The sequence below is a fragment of the Bos javanicus genome, chromosome 24 (genome assembly GCF_032452875.1).
Source record: "Bos javanicus breed banteng chromosome 24, ARS-OSU_banteng_1.0, whole genome shotgun sequence".
Lineage (NCBI taxonomy): Eukaryota > Metazoa > Chordata > Mammalia > Artiodactyla > Bovidae > Bos > Bos javanicus.
In genome coordinates, this window is record NC_083891.1 from 40086122 (window position 1) to 40104038 (window position 17917).

Sequence of the window (17917 nt, forward strand, 5' to 3'; positions counted from 1 at the left end):
TACACAGCATCAAAGAGAGTCCAGAGGTTTAATGCCTTCTCCTTCTGTTTCCAAGCCTTATTTTCTACACAGAACCCTTTACTAGAGCTGCATGGTGAAAACAGTAAGATAATGTTTGAAAGGCAGCAAATGGATGTGTTTTGTGCCCCCAGCAGCTGTGTGTGTGTGGACACTGGGTACCATTTGTCAAGGCATCACGGGTGGATGGATGATCAGCATCCTGACACAGTGTCCAAGAACATCAAACCACATGGGAACAATTCTATTCATCACCCCAAGGATACCTAGGCGTGATAAATGTGACAAAAACCAGTACCAAGGACAAACTCTGTGTTTCACTCAAATCCATCAAGTGAAAAAACAGTGAGACCAGGATGTAAACATGTTAGGAAACAAGTGGACTTTCCTTGTGTATAAAAAGCATTTAAAAGACGCTTGCTCCTTGGAAGAAAAGCTATGACAAACCTAGTGTATTAAAAAGCAGAGACATCACTTTGCTGACAAAGGTCCAGATAGTCAAAGCTATGATTTTTCCAGTAGTCATGAATGGATGTGAGTTTTGGACCATAAAGAAGGCTGAGCGCTGAAGAACTGATGCTTTCAAACTATGGTTCTAGAGAAGACTCTTGAGAGTCATTTGGACAGCAAGGAGATGAAACCCAATCCTAAAGGAAATCATCCCTGAATATTCATTGGAAGGACTGATACTGAAGCTGAATCTCCAATATTTTGGCCACCTGATGCAAGATGCCAATTCATTGCAAAAGACCTCGATGCTGGGAAAGACTGAGGGCAGGAGAAGAAGGAGACAGAGGATGAGATGGTTGGATGGCATCACTGACTCAATGGACGTGAGTTTGAGCAAACTCCAGGAGATGGTGAAGGTCAGGGAAGTCTAGTGTGCTGTGGTCCATGGGGTCACCAACAGTCAGACACGACTTAGCGACTAAACAACAACAATGTGAGATTACAACCCAGCCACCCATCGCCTCCTGCAGCACCTCCAGCCTCACCCACCTGCCTCAGGTCCAGCGTGATCGTGACCCAGTGGTACTCTCTCCCGTTCTGGATACTAGGACTCTGCCACCAGTTATTGGTACCGTCGATGGCGTTGGATATCGGATGCCGTTCTGTTGAAGGAAAACAAAAAACCCGCTACGCTCTCAGATTGTGGTTTAAGGTTGTTAACTCCTAAACTGTAATACAGTGGAAATGAACAGCGGTAAGGAGAACACAGGCCCGTGGCTTCCTAACAGAAGTCTCCAGTAATCGTTTAGGAAGGGGTACGTTCCCACGGGGGCCCCACTTGCCTTTGGGGTTGGCGCTGCTGCCGTCGCAGACCCGGCACTGGGCATTGCGCATGGCCCGCCCAGGCACATGCTCCACCAGCTTGCAGTACGTCTCTGGCCCCTTCTCCCCGCAGGTCGCATTGGTGCTGATGTGTGCATTGCTGGCAAGGTTGAGGATGGCAGGGAACAGGCCTGAAAGTCAAAGTCACCAAATCAGCTCAGCCACTTGAAACCACAGGTCATATCACTGCATCTCACTCTGCTGGTGAAGCAGAAGTGTTAGTCACTCAGTCATGTCTGACTCTTTGCAACCCCATGGATTGTAGCCCTACAGTCTATGTAGGAGCCCTACCAGCTTCCTCTGTCCATAGCATTCTTCAGGCAAGAATACTGGAGTGGGTTGCCATTCTCTTCTCCAGGGGCTCTTCCCAACCCAGGGATCGAACCTGGGTCTCCTGCATTTTGGCAGGTGGATTCTTTACCATCTGAGCCATAGAAGATGGCCAATTTATGGTCACCAAAGGGAAAAGGGTTCTTTACCACTAGTGCCACCTGGGAAGCCCAAGTACATTAAAAAAAGAAAAAAACAACTCACCCTGCATCTATTAATAAGAAAATAATAATAATAACTTACTAGGTAGTCTTCCAAAGACTTTCCTCGAAAAACAGAGCTACCCTAGTGGTTCTATGGGCTACTCTGGTGGCTCAGTGGTAAAGAATCCACCTGCCAGTGCAGGAGACATGGGTTCAATCTCTGATCTGGGAAGATTTCCTGGAGGAGGAAATGGCAACCCTCTCCAGTATTCTTGCCTGGAAAATCCCATGGACAGAAAAGCCTGGCAGGCTACAGTTCATGGGGTTGCAAAGAGTTGGACACAACTGACCTACTAAAAAACAACAGATTAGCAGTTCTATCCTAGGAGAATGACTCTAATCAAATCAATAAACTCTTAGTTTCTCAACAGAAAATAGTCATAGAATATTGTATTCTAGAGTATTACTCTTAATTTTGAAACATAGCAGACTTACACAGTATACTAGGTATAAACATGTTTTTTCATTTTTAACTTAAAGTTGGTCATTTTTATCACATGCTTTTGGGATTTCCTAATTAAAAAGGCTTAATGAATAAAACAGATGTACTTTTATGTTTAATTATGCAGTTCCTCAATTTATTCTTTTTATCAACCAGTAGTTAAGACACATATTTTATGCAATAAAATGATCTAATTCTTAAAGTGACACATAATTCTTGGGAATGCTACTTAATTGGGGGGAGAAGCTGATACTTATTGTTTTTGGTACTGAGGTAAATATTAATTTTCTCCTTCCTTTATGACCACAATATTCTAGTAATCTGGTTTGAATGTATATTATGAACTGACAATTTAAAATACAATAAGTTTGAAACTGTGGAGTCACATGGAAAGAGCTGCAACGGAGTTTTCTGGGCTCTGGGTCATGTCTGTGCATTTAGATTTGCAGTACAATCAACCCTCTCCATTCCCTTCCCACAGACCAGCCAAGCGAGGAGAAGAAAAAAGGTCACAGGAACTTAGTTAACAATGCATTTCTCTGTCAACAAATCCTTTACCAGCTAACTCTAAAAATGTTCTCACTTTCTCTTTTTTTCCTCCCCCTTCAGTTGCGAGACTCAAGAGAACTGCCCACTTCCTGCTCGGGGCTCCCCCGACCCTGACCTACAAGAGCCTTGAGTTACCGAGGGAGTCGGGGTCAGTAGGGCACCTGCTTCTCCATTCAGGAGCCTACACTCTGAGTCACTGAGAAAAAGAAGTTTAAGCTGTGTGAATATCAACATAATTTCAGTGAATAATAGCTTAATTGTAGGAACCGACAACAGGTTGTTCTTGCACTACACAGGTTTTAGAGCATCCGAGTGCCGGCTCAATTGCTCAGTCATGTCCGACTCTTTGCTCTTTGCGACCCCTTGGGCTGAAGCCCGCCAGCCTCCTCTGTCTGTGGGATTTCCCAGGCAAGAATACTGAAAAGGGTTGCCATTTCCTCCTCCAGGGGATCTTCCTGACCCAGGGATCGAACCCGTGTCGCCTACATTGGTAGATGGGTGCTTTTCTGGTTGGCATTGTAAAGATACTCCTAAGCAAAAGAAAGAGAAACCCCTTCGTTAGCATGACTAATTTCAAAACTGTGTAGTGGTACATTTGCCTTTCGCTAAAACTAAATCTTTATTCTCAGATAAGCTCATGTTTGGGGGGAAAAATTCACTAAAAATGATTCTTTACTTACTACATTTGCTCTCATTCCATGGTTCTAGAATAATTATTATTCCTTACTGTCTATGACCACAGCTGTGAGAGGATGAAAGAAAGCTGGAAATTTGCACTGGAGGAAGCATGTTTGAAAAAGTTTTTAAGAATTCCTCAGGTTGCTGAATGTTTTCAAAGACTACCGAAATACTTCAGTATTTCAGATCTCAGAGAACTCTTCTCAATGGTCTGTGGTGACTTAAATGGGAAGGAAATCCAATAAAGAAGGAATATATATATACCTCAGGGCTTCCCTGGTAGCTCAGCTGGTAAAGAATCTGCCTGCAGTGGGGGAGACCTGGGTTCCATCCCTGGGTTGGGAAGATCCCCTGGAGGAGGGTATGGCAACTCACTCCAGTATTCTTGCTGGAGAATCCCCATGGACAGAGGTGCCTGGCAGGCTACAGTCTATGGGGTTGCAAAGAGTCAGACATGACTGAGTGACCAAGCACAGCACAGCACATACGTACCTACAGCTGATTCACTTTGCTGTACAGCAGAAAGTAACCCAACATTGTAAAGCAACTATACTCCAATAAAAATTAATTTTAAAAAACTAGCACTAAATACACTAACAAAAGACTACTGAAGTATCTCAATAAAGAACAACTAACATGAGCTTCAAGTAGGAGGAGAAATAGGAAACTGAAGGGTGAGGTAGGGCATTGGGATCAAGAATCCACCAAGAATAAAAGTTTGATTTACACATAAAAATCGAAAGCAGAATGAGGACTGTAGCTGGCACATGGATCACAGTTTCCCATCACCTGGCCGTGCACTTAATGCATGAGACAACTATACACTTTTGTCAGGAGACATTATTTACTTTAGCTAATGTTACTGTGATTCGTACTTTTGCCCTCATTCGGGACACACAATGGATTCATTTTTTCATCCTATGTTTAACCAGTGGCTAAAGACTTCATAATGCCAAACCCATCAAGCGTGAAATAAATTCTTTCTCACTCACCAGCAATTTTTTAAAATTATTTTTAAATTGGAGCATAGTTGCTTTATGATGTTGTGTTGGTTTCTGCTGTACAGCAAAGTGAGTCAGCTATAAACACACATATACCCCCTCCCTCTAAAGCCTCCCTCCCACCACCCTGCTCAACCCCTCTAGGGCGTCACAGAACGCCGAGCTGAGCTCCTTGTGCTGGACAGAAGCTTCCCACTAGCTAGCCGTTCTACACATGGTGGCGTATATATGCCAACATCACTCTCCCAGTTCTTCCCCCCACCCCCCGCTCCTGTCCACTCTCTACATCTGCGTCTCTACGCGTGCCCTGCAAATAGAATCATCAGTACCATTCTTCTGGATTCCACATATATGCGTTAACATACGGTATTTTTTCTCTGACTTCACTCTGTATGACAGATACTAGACTTTACTTTTTAACTCTCTTTCTTCACAGTCTGTCTCCTGAGAAACCTGCACGTGTGTCAAGAAGCAACAGTTAGAACTGAATGTGGGACAGCTAACTGGTTCAAAATTAGGAAAGGAGTATGACAAGGCTGTATATTGTCACCCTGCTTATTTAACTTCTATGCGGAGCACATCAAGTGAAATGCCGGGCTGGATGAATCACAGGCAGGAATCTGGAAGAAATACCAATAATCTCGGATATGCAGATGATAAAACTCTAATGATAGAAAGTGAAGAGGAACTAAAGAGTCTCTCGATGAAGGTGAACGAGGAGAATTTTGGAAAAGCTGGCTTAAAATTCAACATTGAAAAAAAACTAAGATCACGGCATCTGGTCCCATCACTTCATGGCAAACAGAAAGGAAAAAGTGGAAGCAGTAACAGATTTTATTTTCCTGGGCTCCAAAATCACTGCGGACAGTGACTGCAACCAGGAAATTAAAAGATGCTTGCTCCTTGGAAGAAAAGCTACAACAAACCTAAACAAAACCAGTGTATTCAAAAGCAGAGACATCACTTTACCAACAAAGGTTCGGATAATCAAAGCTATGATTTTTCCAGTAGTCAATACAGATGTGAGAGTTGGACCATAAAGAAGGCTGAGTGCCAAAGAATTGATGCTTTCAAATTATAGTGCTGAAGAAGACTCTTGACAGTCCCTTGGACAGCAAGGAGATAAAACCAGTCAATCCTAAAGGAAATCAACCCTGAATATTTATTGGGAGGACTGACGTTGAAGCTCCAATCCTTTGGCCACCTCGTAGGAAGAGCTGACCCACTGGAAAAGACCCTGTTGCTGGGAAAGACTGATGAAGGCAAAAGGAGAAGAGGGCGCAGAGAATCAGATGGTTAGATAGCATCACCGACTCGATGAACATGAATTTTAGCAAACTCTGGGAGATAGTGAAGGACAGAGAAGCCTGGCATGGTGCAGTCCATGGGGTCGCCAAGAGTCGGACAAGACTTAGTGACTGAAAAACAACAAACAATTTAATCACTGATAGCTGTTACAAAAAGTATTAAAATATTTTAGAGATTCTAAGGCCCTTTCCAGCACAGTGGGGAAAAAAATAGGTGGGAGAGAAAGAGAAATACGTCACAGGGGCTTGAGAAAGTCAAACCCCAGCCCCTGGGAGTTTGCCATTTAACACCCTTAACTTTTTTTCTCACACGGGGAGATGAAAAAAAATCTAATCTCAGAAAACCCAGAGGGGGTGGTGGGCAAAAGGCCTTGGAAGCATTTTCCAGTGTCCATTTCCATGGCAATGGGCTGGAGGTGTCCTTGACAAAGGCAGAGTTTCTCACTGTAAGATAAACAAGTCATGAAGACCTTGGCCCGAATATTGTAACAATTTATCAGGACTGCCTCCTCCTCCCACACAGGTTCCTTCATGCTTTTGTTTCATGATACCATGAGTTTTTATTCAACACCCAAGTTTAGTAGAAGAGACCATAGCTACAATTCATTCATTAAGAGGTTTTCTCTTTTGTTGCCACAAAACTGAAATTGAAGGATAGCAATTTAAAAGCTTTTTTTGATCAAAATCATGATTGCACACAGGCAAAGCACAACATTCACAGTTATTTTTTAATTTCAAATCATTCGTATTACCCTGGGAAGGCACTGCCTTTTCCCCTCCTTCCAAATTCTTACAGGAGGGAATTCAGCTTATTTTGTTGTTCAGTTGCTAAGTCATGTCTGACTCTTTGCAACCCCATGGACTGCAGCACACCAGGCTTCCCTGTCCTTCACTATCTCCTGGAGTTTGCTCAAATTTGTGTCCATTGAGTCAGTGAATTCAGCTTAACATCAAAACACAAGTGCACCTTTTGAGTGGGAAAATGAACAACTCTGCAGAATGAAAATGAAGTTATATTTTGCTTGTATCATTGATCATGTCTGCAATGTTTATATTATTTGCTTAAATACCTAAAAACATCAATTAATTTAACATTTTCTGACCTGCCATTGCTTCCAAAGACCACCAACCCTTCAAGGTCTTAGCAGTCTTAGTAATTTTCCCCCCTTCGTCTGCCATTTCTGAGCTCTATCACATAGATTTCACTTGTTTATGCTTTAAGTTTTGGCATTCTCTTTATGTTCCAATGGCTACTTCATGGGTATGCAGTCGCCCTTGGTTTAAATCTCTGTCAAAACTGTCTGGAAGTTTTTGGTCATTTAAACAAGGACCCCCCCCCCCCCACTTTTCATTTCTCATCAACTCTCGTAAAATGACGTATCTGGTTCTGGATGTGCCTCCTGAATGCGTCAATCAAGGACTGTCCTCGGGAGCACCCAGGGACCTCTGGTCAAACCACTTGGCTGTGGAGACGCCCAATGCGTCACCATCTCTCACACCAGAACAATGACCCCGAGGAGGTTGCATCCACCAGATGACAGCTCCACTTAATCCAGAACATACCTAGAGGGACAGCTTACAAACAACGCAAGCATTTGCCATATCTTCCACCTGAGACCAACAACAGACAAATAGACTTGATACCCAGGGTAAACACCCCAATCAAAAGTCCAGAGTCATGTTATCTTGGTATTGACCTCACTGGGGGTGATAACGCTGCATTTTCTGAGTTCTAGCACCATTATTTTTTCAATGGTAAACTGAAAAAAACAATAGTACTAGTAGGGATTGGGCTGCCTCTTTATCCAGAAGGTGTGTGCTAAGTCCCTTCAGTCATGTCGACTCTGTGCGACTCTATGGACTGTAGCTGCCAGGCTCCTCTATCCATAAGGGTTCTCTGGGCAAGAATATTGGAGTGGGTAGCCAGGCTCTCCTCCAGCAGATCTTCCCGACCCAGGGATTGAACCCATGTTTCTTACATCTTCTGCACTGGCAGACAGGTTCTTTACCACTAGCTCCACCTGGAATACATACACTTAATGTGATCACTTTTCTTATTTATTTTTTTAAAGCTGTTACTGAATCAAGGATGTATATGAGAGTAGTGGTGGTCACTGTCTCCAGTTCCTGGCCTCACACTGGCTCTTCACTCAACTGCAGTTCAGATTCTATTCCTTAAATCACTCAAAGGGCCCTTGTCAAGGTCTCCATTCCCCAGCATGAGGTTCACTGGGCCCCACAATAGCTTCTGTAAACAAGGGCTTTTCTCTCTGTCTTTAAGCCCCTCTTCCTTGGCTCTCTCACGCTGCAGACTCCTAGTCTGTCCCTCTGTTACAGTGGCTTGCTGGCCATCTCTGCCAGTGATCCAGACTCTCCTGTGACCTGATGTCCCAAGAAAAAGCAGAAGAGGCAGGTCCCCCCAACAAGCGGATCCTCAGGGGGAAGCAGGAAGGTGTGTACTTTGCCCCAAAGCTATTTCCAAACACAAGAGAAGTAACACAAAGAATACGGGCTTGAGGACAGAGACTTGGGTTCTTCATCCCATGTGCCCAGCGCTTCCTTGTTGAATACAACCAAGCCCCACGTGGGTAAGGACAGAACAGGGCATCAATCATGTGGGAAGTGAACCCACTGGGCTCTGGAATGAGCGGAATCTTAACAGTGGCTGAAATAAAAAATGTACAAGCCTCCCAGGGGGAGGTGCGGGACCTTCCACATTTCCCCAAACCAGTCCCCCACCCCACAACCCCACCCCCCACCAGCAAGCATCACACAACCTGGGCCAAGATAGACAAAATGCTCTAGCTCCCAGTGATGAAGACACAACAGGAAAATGACGCTACGAGATAAATGAATGTGACTGAGGTGGAATGAATAGAAGATGACCCTTGGCATCCACAATTGTGATCCTTATCCTTGAGCTCTGCAGGAGATACTTGAAATTCATTCTGGGCTCAGCTGGGCAGAGAGAGAGTTCAAGCAGAACTTCTCAAACATTTATCAAATCACCCAGAGATCTTGTTACAAATGCAAATATTCTGCAGGGCTGGGCTGGGCTGGGGCTAAGCTTCTTCATGGTTCAGTATCTCCCTGGGGCTGCTGCTCTGACTTCAACAGATAAAATGATCTCTTGGGATGTTTCCAGCTCTAACACAACGGGATTGGTTAATTTGGTTGAGGCTTGGCACAAAGTTCATCAGACTGATGAGTAAGATCACGCTTCCTCCAGAGTGTTCTGTCACTATTTAACCAGAACTCTAGATTCCCCGTCCTATATTCACATCTTGGAGACCTTGGAAAACTATTTTTAGAGGGAACTGGGGGGCCTTGGTTAAAACCAAGGTTTTGGGCTTATTGTAAAGAAGGAAAAAAGGTCAAGGCCTCCAAACTGAAAGATGTAACATAGGAACAAGGTCCCCTTTGCGTCAACCAGGCGAGCTATTAAAGCAAACCAGGGTCTGAGTGGTGCTGCCCCTGGTGAGTTCATCCATACTGAAAGCGATGCTGTTGAAGGCACAGTGTAAGGCTTCAGGGATGTTAAAATGTAAAGTTTACGTACCCTCCCTGCCTAATGCTGACAGAGATCCAGCCCTCTCAGCCCATCCTGTCCTGATGCTGCTGGTCTTCTGACCCGCTGTCTTTTCACGGAGGCCTGGGGAGGGCCCTGCACAGCAGGGAGGAGGGGGCGGGCCAGAGGGGACAGCATGGCAGAGGACATCCCCTGACCACCCTGGGATCGTGCATTTGAGCTTCCGGGAGACAGTCCAGATCTAGGTGACAGATGAGAGGAGAGAATCTTAGCAAAACAGGGCCATTCTCAGAAGGAAGGGACGTCTTCCCATCGTAGTGAGCACCCCTTGTCTGATTAAATTTAAGGTTTCTCAAGTTATTTTTTGGAAAAGACCTTGATGCTGGGACAGATTGAGGGCAGGAGGAGAAGGGGACAACCAAGGATGGTTGGATAGCATCACAGACTCAATGGACATGAGTTTGAGCAAACTCTGGGAGACAGTGAAGGACAGAGAAACCTGGAGTACTACAATCCATGGGGTTGCAAAGAGTCAGACATGATTTAGCAACTGAACAACAACAATAATATTAATTTTCTTTCATTTTAAAAATTCTTCCCTATATATTCATTATGATAATACAGTCAGGGAAAATTTAGTCTATTTCTGCACATTCAGTTCAGTTCAGTTGCTCAGTCATATCCGACTCTTTGCGACCCCATGAATCGCAGCACACCAGGCCTCCCTGTCCATCACCAACTCCCGGAGTTCACTCAAACTCACATCCATCAAGTCCATTTCTGCACATTAGCAATGAGGAAATCAAGACCCAGCCTGGACCACATAAATAGGTAACTCTCAAATAGGCCACATTTATGTACAACTTCTCTTTTTTCTTGAGTATATCTGACTTACAGTGATTCAGGTATATAGCAAAGTGATTTATTTATACATATATTAATACTTATGGGCATCAGAGAAGGACCAGATCAGCTCTCCATACATCCTAGACTTTTTACTGAAAAAGAATAAAACACTTAAGAAAAATTAACAAAGGGAATTCAAGACCAATACACTGAACTATGAAACATTTCTGAGAGAAATTAAATCATATCAAAACGAATGATATCAAAACAAATTCATTATAATTATTTCTTATACATAGACAGGAAAACTCAATGTTGTCAGACAGCACTTCTCCCCAAATGGATCTATAGAATCACTCTAATTCCTACCAAAATCCTAGCCATCTCTTTTGTAGAAATTGACAAGCTGACACTAATGGAAATGCAAAGGACCTAGAACTGTCAAAGCAATTTCGAGAAAGTCAACAGTGTGGAATGATTTACACCCCCTAGTTCAAAACTTACTACAAAGCCAAAGGAATCCAGACAAAGTTACCTTAGGAATAGACACATGGATCAACGAAGCAACAGAGAGTCCAGAAATATATATTGAAAATCTAGCCAATTCCTTCAAATATTATTTCTGAATTATTTGAACACTGAATTTGAAATCATGTCATTTACAGAAAACCCTCTTGTGCACAAATTTTCAGGGAATGTTTGACCACGGAAAAAGAGGTACAACTCAACTCGGTCAATGATAATGGTTAAAACAAACCAACAAAGTGGGAAGCTCTAAAGGCATACTAGATGTTCTGCTCATATTTCTGGAGAGAATGGGCCATTCTTTCATTCAGTAATAAGTGATTTTTATCAAACAAACATCCATCTGTGACATAAATTCTGTGCGCCTTTGTTCTGTTCCTGAGAAGACCAGGCTGGCTTAGACCCAAGAGCCTGGAGGGGAACAGCTGTCTCCCACTTAAACAACATCCTCCACACGCAGGCAGGTAGAGTTCTTTTGAACAAAAACTCTATATAAAAACATAACTCCAAGAGATGGCCAACAAATGCCACCAAGACGGAAGTCAATAGAGTAGTCACTGTCTTTAAACTAAAAGAAAACCCCGTGCAGTAGAAATACCCAGCGTTTTTAACCAGAACTCTCTATTTTCAGTGACATCATTTCACTGCAGTAACTTGGGCGACGGTGGTGGTCAAGGCATTCAGAAACAAAAATTCCTCCAAATTTGAGCTGAGGCACACAGGTAGTAGGATTCCTCAGGTACTTCTCGTGCCTGCTTGACTACAGCTCTGGGGATTCAAGGACCACTGGCCACCACAGTGTGGAACATTCTAGAAACTCATTACATTTTTGAATATGTAAGGTTATGTGGTGTGTGTGTGTGTAGTGTGTCTGTTGTATATGTGGGGGGTGATGGGGTTGGGGATGTAGAAAGAAGAATGGCTCTTATTTTGCTGGTGGAGCTAGGAGGGAAGTCATAAGCCAAACACTGAAAAGAACTCCTAAAAATGCAAATGACTAATCCTCACCTGAGACCACAGAAGCTGTAATCCCTGGGGCTGGGGCCTCCACACTGATGTGATTAAAATCAAATGTGCAGCCCAGAGAGAAAATGTCTGTATTAACTGTACCCTCTCTGTGAGGGCTCAGGGGAGTCACCAAACAGGTGAGCTGTGTGTTTCCATGACAGAAAAGATGCCTGGAGGAGTAGATGTCACTCAACAGGAAGTTTGGTGAGGAAGCCACCAGGAGCTCAATTTCCCTGCCTCCCCATTCCTTGCCCACCACTGGGCTGCAACATGAATTTACGTGACTGGAAGCAAGCAAAATATAGACACTAATTTCCACTGGCGCTACTTGAATCTCCCAACCATTCCTCCACCATAATTTCTCACAGAGAACACTTCTTTCTAGATATGCACTTGGACTTCCTCCATCAAGAATGTCCACTCGGAATCAAAATGAGGAAAGCCGCTGAGAACAAGGACCACAGGACACATCCTGACTTGGGGCCTGGCTGGTGGAGGATCCACTACATGCTCAGTCCATGAAGCTGAGCAGGTACATGAATGGGCAAACACAGGGGGAAAAGGAGAAAAACTGACTAGAAATGACAACAATCCCACAAGAAAACATTACTCCACAGCCCAAGAAGGTATCGAGGACTTTATGCCAGCTCCCTTACAGCAAGAGCAGTGGAGTTCCCAAAGACACTTCACAAGGTCATGAATACCTCGAACTCTCCCACCTCTAAACTTCTAGAGTGAACAAAAGTATAGCCACGAAGTCAGGGCAGAGGTGTAAAGAGCTGGAAAAACTAGGCTGTGGAGAAAAATAAAGACAGAAACGCCGGAGCTGGAGATTTAGAAGGAAGGGGCTGAAGGATGGACAATGGGAATTTTGAGGATGGGAAAGAGTGCCCACCACTGGACAGAGCAACAGGGACAGGAAGTACACCAAGTGGCAGAGAGAGTTCTGGAGACAACTACTTAAATTAGAATCCCAAAAGGCCTGTCTTGAAGGCTGATTGTAAAATTCCTTCCACCTCTGGCATCCAAACAGGAATAAGGTTTCCGTCCTACTAGAAGTCCTAACTCCCTCATGTGATAGTCATCTCGACAGCCAGTGATCATCTGCAGTGTCATAAAGAGGAACAAAGGCCAAAAAATCAGGGACCTTTTAAACGTATTTAATTTTTGGCTGTACCTTAGGCACTATGGGGTTCCCTGGTAGCTCAGTGGTAAACAATCTGCCTGCAATGCAGGAGGCCTGGGTTTGATCCCTGGGTCAGGGGGACCCCCTGGAGAATGGAATGGCAACCCACTCCAGTATTCTTGCCTGGAGATTCCCAGAGACAGAGGAGTCTGGTGGGTACAGTCCATGGGGTGGCAAAGAGTCAGACACGACAGAATGACTAACACTAACACACTAGGGGCCTCAGTTCCCTGATCAGACATCAAACCCGAACCCCCTGCATTGGAAGACATAGTCTTAACCACTGGACCACCAGAGACCTTTTTAAAGGAAGAAACAAAAATGGAGAGGGACGATTTGGATAAGGAGAATACAGAAAAAAAAAAAAAAGAAAGGAATGGAAGATGAAACCAAGGCGACCAAAAGAATGCCATCAACTGGGAGAAACAGGAAAAGTAGTCTTTGGAGCAGGAAAGAATTCATGTGCTGGGCCTGAGATAACAAGATAATCACTTTTGTTGAGTAAAATCCTGCCATGACAAAGAGATTAGAAGACATTTAAACGTAGGATGTACAAAAATCAGTGTCGTGGGGTGAAGTCTTCTCCTTTCTAAAGGTCGCCTCTTAACTAAACAGGATCTGCTCAACTTAAGCATCTTCTTTAACATTGTAGTTTCCTGAGGCTCTGGCAGGAAGTTACAGAACAATGAAACAAAATGCAGGAAATCTTTCAGGGAATGGGAAAAGATGGGCACTTCCCAGAAACACTCTGGAGCTAAATCTGACATTCCCACCAGCAAGACAGGAGGCTCTCTGGCACAAGAGCTGGAGTCACACTGCCCGCTGGGCCAGATCAGACTTCAAAGATAAGTTCAGGAATGAAGAGATGCAGGCTTCAGATGGTTGAATCAAAAAAGGGGGAGAAAAAAAAATGCACATACACGCTGAAAATAGGATCTGATGTGTCTTCACGGCATCTTTTCTGGATTAACCTCTGAAGTAAATGCTCACCTAGGCAGAAAGCTATCCACCACGCTGGTCTGGAATCTCACTGCTCCCATTGTCTATCTTCTGCCTCCAAGCAAGACATAAAATGGGAACAAGCTGTCCCAGAGAAAGCTCTCACCATCCAGCCTCCAGAAAACACTCTCGGGGGAAGGGTCTGTGCCGCGAAACGCTGGCTGTCACCCTCAGTATACAGGACGTGAAGATCCAATGAACCTAGCCAGAGTGTGGCATTTTACACTGAAATAGCTCCCTGGCAGGCATGTCCCAACAGAACCCAAGTTCTCGACCTTACCTAAATTACTTCAATAAGGGAGCTTCCCCCTCCTCCCCCATTATTTTTGAAATACATTTATTTACTCAACTGTGCATGGATACACGTTAGTATTTTAGCAATAAAAAAAAGTAAAAGAATTATTTGCAAGCATGGAAGTAGGCTACATACACCCTGCTAGAGAAACTGTCGCTTATCTTGTTCACCCTAACATTTCTGAGGAATATCACTAACAACTTCAGCTAAGATCTCCGAGAAGTTTTCTCTAGTTATCTCCACTTAGCTTCGTATTCAGGGTGCAGGCTTAACTTTATTCCTCAAAAATTATTTTTAACAATTAACTTTTCCTGTGTCTGCTATAGGTGTTCCAGCAATAAACCAAAATTTTTAGAAAAATAAACATACTATCCATAACTTTTAATAGTATTCTTCGCAGACTTAACCTCTCTACCTCACAAATCACCTAAATGTATTTTTAAAACTTATTTATAACTCCAGGAATAGCCCATGAAGGCTACGGTGAGCAATACTTTCAGAAGGACTGCAGCGTCAAGCAATCTATCAATGAGCTATAGTTTTTAAATCCAAAAGATCTAGGAAACAAGGCTCTAATACCTTCTGTCAAAGGCCGCGTTGAAAGGGACAAGTTGGAAGGTGAAAAGTTGACAGGTGTACATGTGTATTAGTGATGCATTTAGCATCCAGCAGTGGGGATACTGAAGGAGGAGGAGAGAAGGAGGGCAGTGGAGGTGGAGATGGGAAGACTGTCTCTTGTTTTGTCAGGAAATAACTGGTACCTTCTTTATACCATTAGGAAGTGCTCAGGAGGAAGTAGTTTTTATGAAGTAGCTCGCTTTTAAGAGTTACATGAAGAGACATCTAAGGGAAGACACTCAAGAAACTAAAAATAGTAGTTGCCTCAAAAGTAGGTGACTTAACCTTTTTCTATACACCTTTTGGGTTTTGTTTTTGTTTTTTCTAATGTTGTACCACGACCATGGATTACCTATTCAAAACTATTTTTTGACATTACTTTATTCATAAATAAAGATATTAATGTCAATGTGACTCAACAAGACAGGTGGCTATTAACCACCAGGAACATTGGCAAAGCAATGTAAATGGCAACCCGCTCCAGTATTCTTGCCTCGAAACTTCCATGGACAGAGGAGCCTGGCGGGCTTTACGGAGTCACAAAGAGTCAGACATGACTGAGCAACTGAGCATATTTGCAATGGACAGACACGAAGATGGGAATAAAACAGACCCCACGCTCAGGAAGTTCAGGTCAGGGGGTGAGACCGATCAGCCAGCCACTGGCTTAGCCACCAAGATAAGGACAACAATAGCGATGAGTGGCCGGAGCACCGGCAGTCCAGGGAAGGGCATGTCATAAATACTTCAGCAATGACGGGACCAGGAAGGTTTCTGCAGGGCTTAGGCCCCAAATGGGAGGCCCGTCCAGCACTGAACATCCCATGTCACTATGAACAGGGGCACGGAGGTCCCAGGTAACGCCCCTGAGCTCTGAGCCAGTGGATCCCAGACTCCTCCTCTGGTCCCATCGGATGCTCCAATGTCATTTTTTGTGTGTGCATTATGAGGAGTTTGGGAGGCGTTAGTCCTAGCCCCATGGGTGGTGTTTCTAGAAAAATCATGATGGTGATGGTGCTGAGGAAGGAGAGCAGGGAAGGAGGGAGAGCCAGTGGGGGAACCATCACAACATTTCATGGGAAAGACAAACAGTTCCTGAGCCTTGTCAGCAGTGGAGACAAAATAACGGAGATGGATTACACAGGTTTGCAAGAAGTCAAGTCAATAGGTCTTAACGCCCAAGTGAAGGTGTATCCAGGCTGGGGAGGATGCAGTGCAGGCGCCACAGGTAGACCGTCACCATGGACCACATGCCCGTGCTACTGACATACCCAACGCTGGGCCAACATTCTCCTGTGTTACTGCATCACATCAGTGCTCTCCATCTCACAAATCGGGAAGACTGACATCCTTAAACGCCGAGACGCCGAGAAACTTAATCAACCTCACGGCTCATCAAAGCAACGGGGCTGGTGTTTGAATTCATGTTGACTCCAAAACCAGACTCTAAATTTGAAACTATAGCGGGGAAGTGATAGTCTATATTTGCATGTAGTCATGTCCAAAATAGTAATAATGATGCTTAGATGGTGTTTATTGAGGGCTACCCCCAGGGTTAGGCATTGTTTTAAGCACTTTTCATTCCATCATGAACAGGCTTTCCAAGGAGGCACCATGACCACGCCCATTTACAGATGGCGAAACCAAAGCACAGGGAGGTTAAGTAACCTGCCCAAGTTCCCACAGCTTATAAAGCCAAAGAGTAAAACGTGTAAAGCTTAAAGGCATATCTTGTTATTCCCCCCATAAAACTTACTGTAGATGATAATGAGTACTTACAGAACTTTATGAAAGAGGTATTCTAAAATTGTAGAATTGTGTCTCAAAGATGATTACCTTGAAATAAGTGGTCATGTAAACATGTCACAATACTGGTGATTCTAAGAGTGGCGCAAAGCACCAAGGAACAGCCTGTGTTTATTTCCTATCCTTGTTGCATTTGAATTCTCCATCATGCTATATTAACTACAGATGTCTGCTCTATATTTAACGTCTGGAAAAGTGGAAGAGAAAAAAGGAACGGGCCAAAGTCTGGGATACGTAGGAGGTGGGCATTGATGTTTTCATTACACAAATCATGTTTCCAACTGCTAAAATTAGTTTTTTTTTCTTGGCCCTTACTTGGGGAATATAGTTACAGTTTTTTTTTCTTGGCCCTTACTTGGGGAATACTTGGGGAATTCTTAGTTCTTGGGGAAGAAAAATGCACCTTTAAAAGCCATTCGGGTGCACACTTTGCTGGGCAGGCACATATATGCTCAATTTGAATACTACATCCTTTATGAGAATGAAGCAAATTTCCTCTAGTCATAGAAGAGAGTTTTTCCTTTATCCTTGGAATTGTCTACTTTTACTTAGAAAAGAAAAACAGTTCAAAACAAGATTTGATGAACTAACCTGTGAAGCAACTGTAATTCCATGTAATTGCCAGCTGTGGACTTAACATTATTGTTAGAAAGGTACCACCTAGTATTTTGCACTTCTAGGAATAGCTCACTTTACACAGGTTATTGGGTCACATATCATGAGATGTACAGTAGTTCAGTGTGTGCCTGAGCACTCAGTCGCGTCCAACTCTTTGGACCCCCATGGAGGGTAGCCTGCCAGCACCTCTGTCCACGGAATTTCCCAGGCAAGAATACTGGAGTGGTTTTCCATTCCCTCCTCCAGGGGATTTTCCCAACCCAGGGATAGAACTCTCTGTCTCCTGCATTGCCAGGGGATTCTTTACCACTGAGCCTCCAGAGAAGCTATGAAATAATAAAGGATTCTTAATAAGGGACTTCCCTGGTGGTCTAGTGGTTAAGACTTGGCCTTCCAATGCATGGGCTTCGGGTTCCAACCCTGGTTGGGGAATTAAGATCCCACATGCCTCTTGGCCAAAAAACCAAAACATAAAACATAAGCAATGTTGTAACAAATTCAAAAAAGACTTTAAAAATCGTCCACATGAAAAAAAATCTTAAAAAAAAAAAGAATTCCTAATAACCTAAAAGCTATTGGATGATTGTTCTAAATATATATATATATATATATATATATATATGAGTA

The 17917-nt window shown here is 43.6% G+C and overlaps 1 protein-coding gene across 3 annotated transcripts in view; it reads right to left on the bottom strand.

The window, feature by feature from the left end:
- The window catches only part of LAMA1 (laminin subunit alpha 1), a 125481-nt gene that overhangs the window by 105304 nt on the left and 2260 nt on the right, over window positions 1–17917 (bottom strand). For all 3 annotated transcript variants that reach the window (XM_061399901.1, XM_061399900.1, XM_061399899.1), the window contains exons 2-3: window positions 1311–1481; window positions 1018–1130 (exon numbers count right to left, since the gene is read on the bottom strand). In XM_061399901.1, coding sequence (XP_061255885.1) covers window positions 1018–1130; window positions 1311–1481 — 284 coding nt within the window. The remainder of the gene's footprint in view (window positions 1–1017; window positions 1131–1310; window positions 1482–17917) is intronic.